The sequence below is a fragment of the Equus przewalskii genome, chromosome 19 (assembly GCF_037783145.1).
Source record: "Equus przewalskii isolate Varuska chromosome 19, EquPr2, whole genome shotgun sequence".
NCBI classification, from domain to species: Eukaryota; Metazoa; Chordata; class Mammalia; order Perissodactyla; family Equidae; genus Equus; species Equus przewalskii.
Window position 1 is genome coordinate 27,211,625 of NC_091849.1, and position 2,171 is coordinate 27,213,795.

General features: G+C 41.3%; 1 protein-coding gene across 1 annotated transcript; it reads left to right on the plus strand.

Moving 5' to 3' along the window:
- Positions 1-433: 433 nt before the first annotated feature.
- LOC103544907 (putative olfactory receptor 2B8) lies at positions 434-1,435 on the plus strand. Its single transcript, XM_070583897.1, has one exon. It carries the CDS (start codon positions 434-436, stop codon positions 1,433-1,435), a length of 1,002 nt encoding a protein of 333 aa, XP_070439998.1.
- Positions 1,436-2,171: the final 736 nt, after the last annotated feature.

Here is a 2,171-nt window from a genome sequence, read left to right on the forward strand (position 1 = left end):
AGGTTTAATTTTTGGAGAAACTTGGATTATCTTTAGAGGTCATGCAATCATAAAATGACAGTGTCCCCTAGCAGTAGAGAACTCATGTCAGGGAGTCAGTTTTGAATCCTGCTTCTGCCATTTATTTGGTGAGTCACCCGGGAAAATTACTGAACATCTGTAACCCTCAGTTACAGGTCAGCAGAGATCACGATAACACCAGCTCATAGAGTTGTGAGAAAATGCATAGAAATTTTAGACCAGTGCCTGAAACATAGAAGATACTCATATATAGTACCTATTTATTGCTCCCTTTCTCACCAACAAGGAAGTGACTGTGAAAACGCTTCAAGCTACCAACCGAACTCTATTTACCCACTCTAGGAAAAAAGAGGTGGATTGAACAAGCAAGATAACAGTATCGAGTCCTCTTAATTCCAATTGACAGAGTAAAATGGAAAAAACTAATGACAGCACCTTCTCTGGATTCATTCTCCTGGGCTTCTCCGGCAGGCCTCAGCTAGAAACTACTCTCTTTGTGGTCATCTTGATCATCTACTTTTTGAGCTCTCTAGGTAATGGCACAATTATCCTTTTGTCAGTTTTGGATCCTCGCCTCCATACCCCTTTGTATTTCTTCCTCTCCAACCTCTCTTTCATGGATCTTTGTTTGACTACTTGCACTGACCCTCAGACACTGGCCAACTTTAAGGGAAAAGACAAGATCATCACCTATGGTGGCTGTGTGACCCAACTTTTCATTTCCTTGGGACTCGGGGGAACAGAATGTGTCCTCCTGTCTGTCATGGCCTATGACCGCTATGCAGCTGTATGCCGCCCACTCCACTACATGGTGATCATGCATCCCCAACTTTGCTTGCAGCTTACTGTAACTGCTTGGTTTACAGGATTTGGTAGTTCTGTAGTACAGACGGCATTGACCATGACTCTCCCCCTCTGTGGTAAAAACCAAGTAGATCATTTCTTCTGTGAAGTTCCAGTGATGCTGAAACTGGCCTGCACCGACACCTCCATCCACGAGACTGAAATGTTTACCGTCAGTGTCTTCTTCTTGGTGGTGCCCCTGTCATTCATCTTAATATCCTATGGTCACATCACCAGTGCAGTCCTGAAGATGAAGTCAGCCCAGGGGAGGCGGAAGGCTTTTGGAACCTGTGGCTCTCACCTAATGGTAGTGATCATTTTCTTTGGTACACTCATCTCCATGTACCTCCAGCCTCCCTCCAGTTATTTGAAGGATATGAACAAAAGCATTGCCCTCTTCTATACTCTGGTGACTCCCCTGCTGAATCCCCTGATTTACTCTCTCAGGAACAAGGATGTCAAAGGGGCGCTAAGGAGACTAGTGAGGACAACCATAGATCGAGAAAGAGCTAATGCAGGGCTTGCAGGCCAAAGCGCTTGTGCACCAAACTTCTCAGTGACTAGAAACTAGTTTTAACTTAATTTAAGAAATTCTTATAACACACCTACTATGTACAAAGTGCTATTCTAGGTACATAGGATATATCAGTGATCGAAACAGAGACCCTTGTCCCCATGGAGCTAAACCTTCTAGTGGGGAAAATATAAGTTAAATAAGATAAGCTAAAAACAAACTGCAGTATATCATGAACTAGAATACTATACAACAATAAGCATAAACAAATTATAAGTAGGTACCACAACGTGAAGGATTCTCACAAACACAATGTTGATTGAAATGAGCCAGGTACAATTCATACTGTATGATTACATTTCTATAAACTTCAAAATGAGGTACAGTGGGGGGTGCGGGGAGGGCACTAGGGGTGAAGTGGTGTATCTACAACATGACTAATAATGATGTACAACTGTAATTTCTCAAGGTTGTTAACTATCATAATCTTAATTAAAAATAAGAAAAGAAGAAGAAGAAGAAAAAAATTCAAAAGGTGGTAGTTAACATATAGACAAAGAGAACTGATCAGTGGTTAACAGGAGAAGGGGGTGTGAGGGAAGGGCACTAGGGGTGAAGTGGTGCACCTACAACATGACTAATAATGATGTACAACTGTAATTTCACAAGGTTGTTAACTATCATAATCTTAATAAAAAAAGAAAGAAAGAAAGAAAAAAATTGAAACTTGCAGATAAAAAAATGAGGTACAGTAAATCTGTGTTTATTGGAAGTCAGAATAGCCGTTCCTCTG

Bases quoted from the DNA above. Each gene is read 5' to 3' on its own strand.
- LOC103544907 (XM_070583897.1), top strand. From the start codon at position 434: ATGGAAAAAACTAATGACAGCACCTTCTCTGGATTCATTCTCCTGGGC.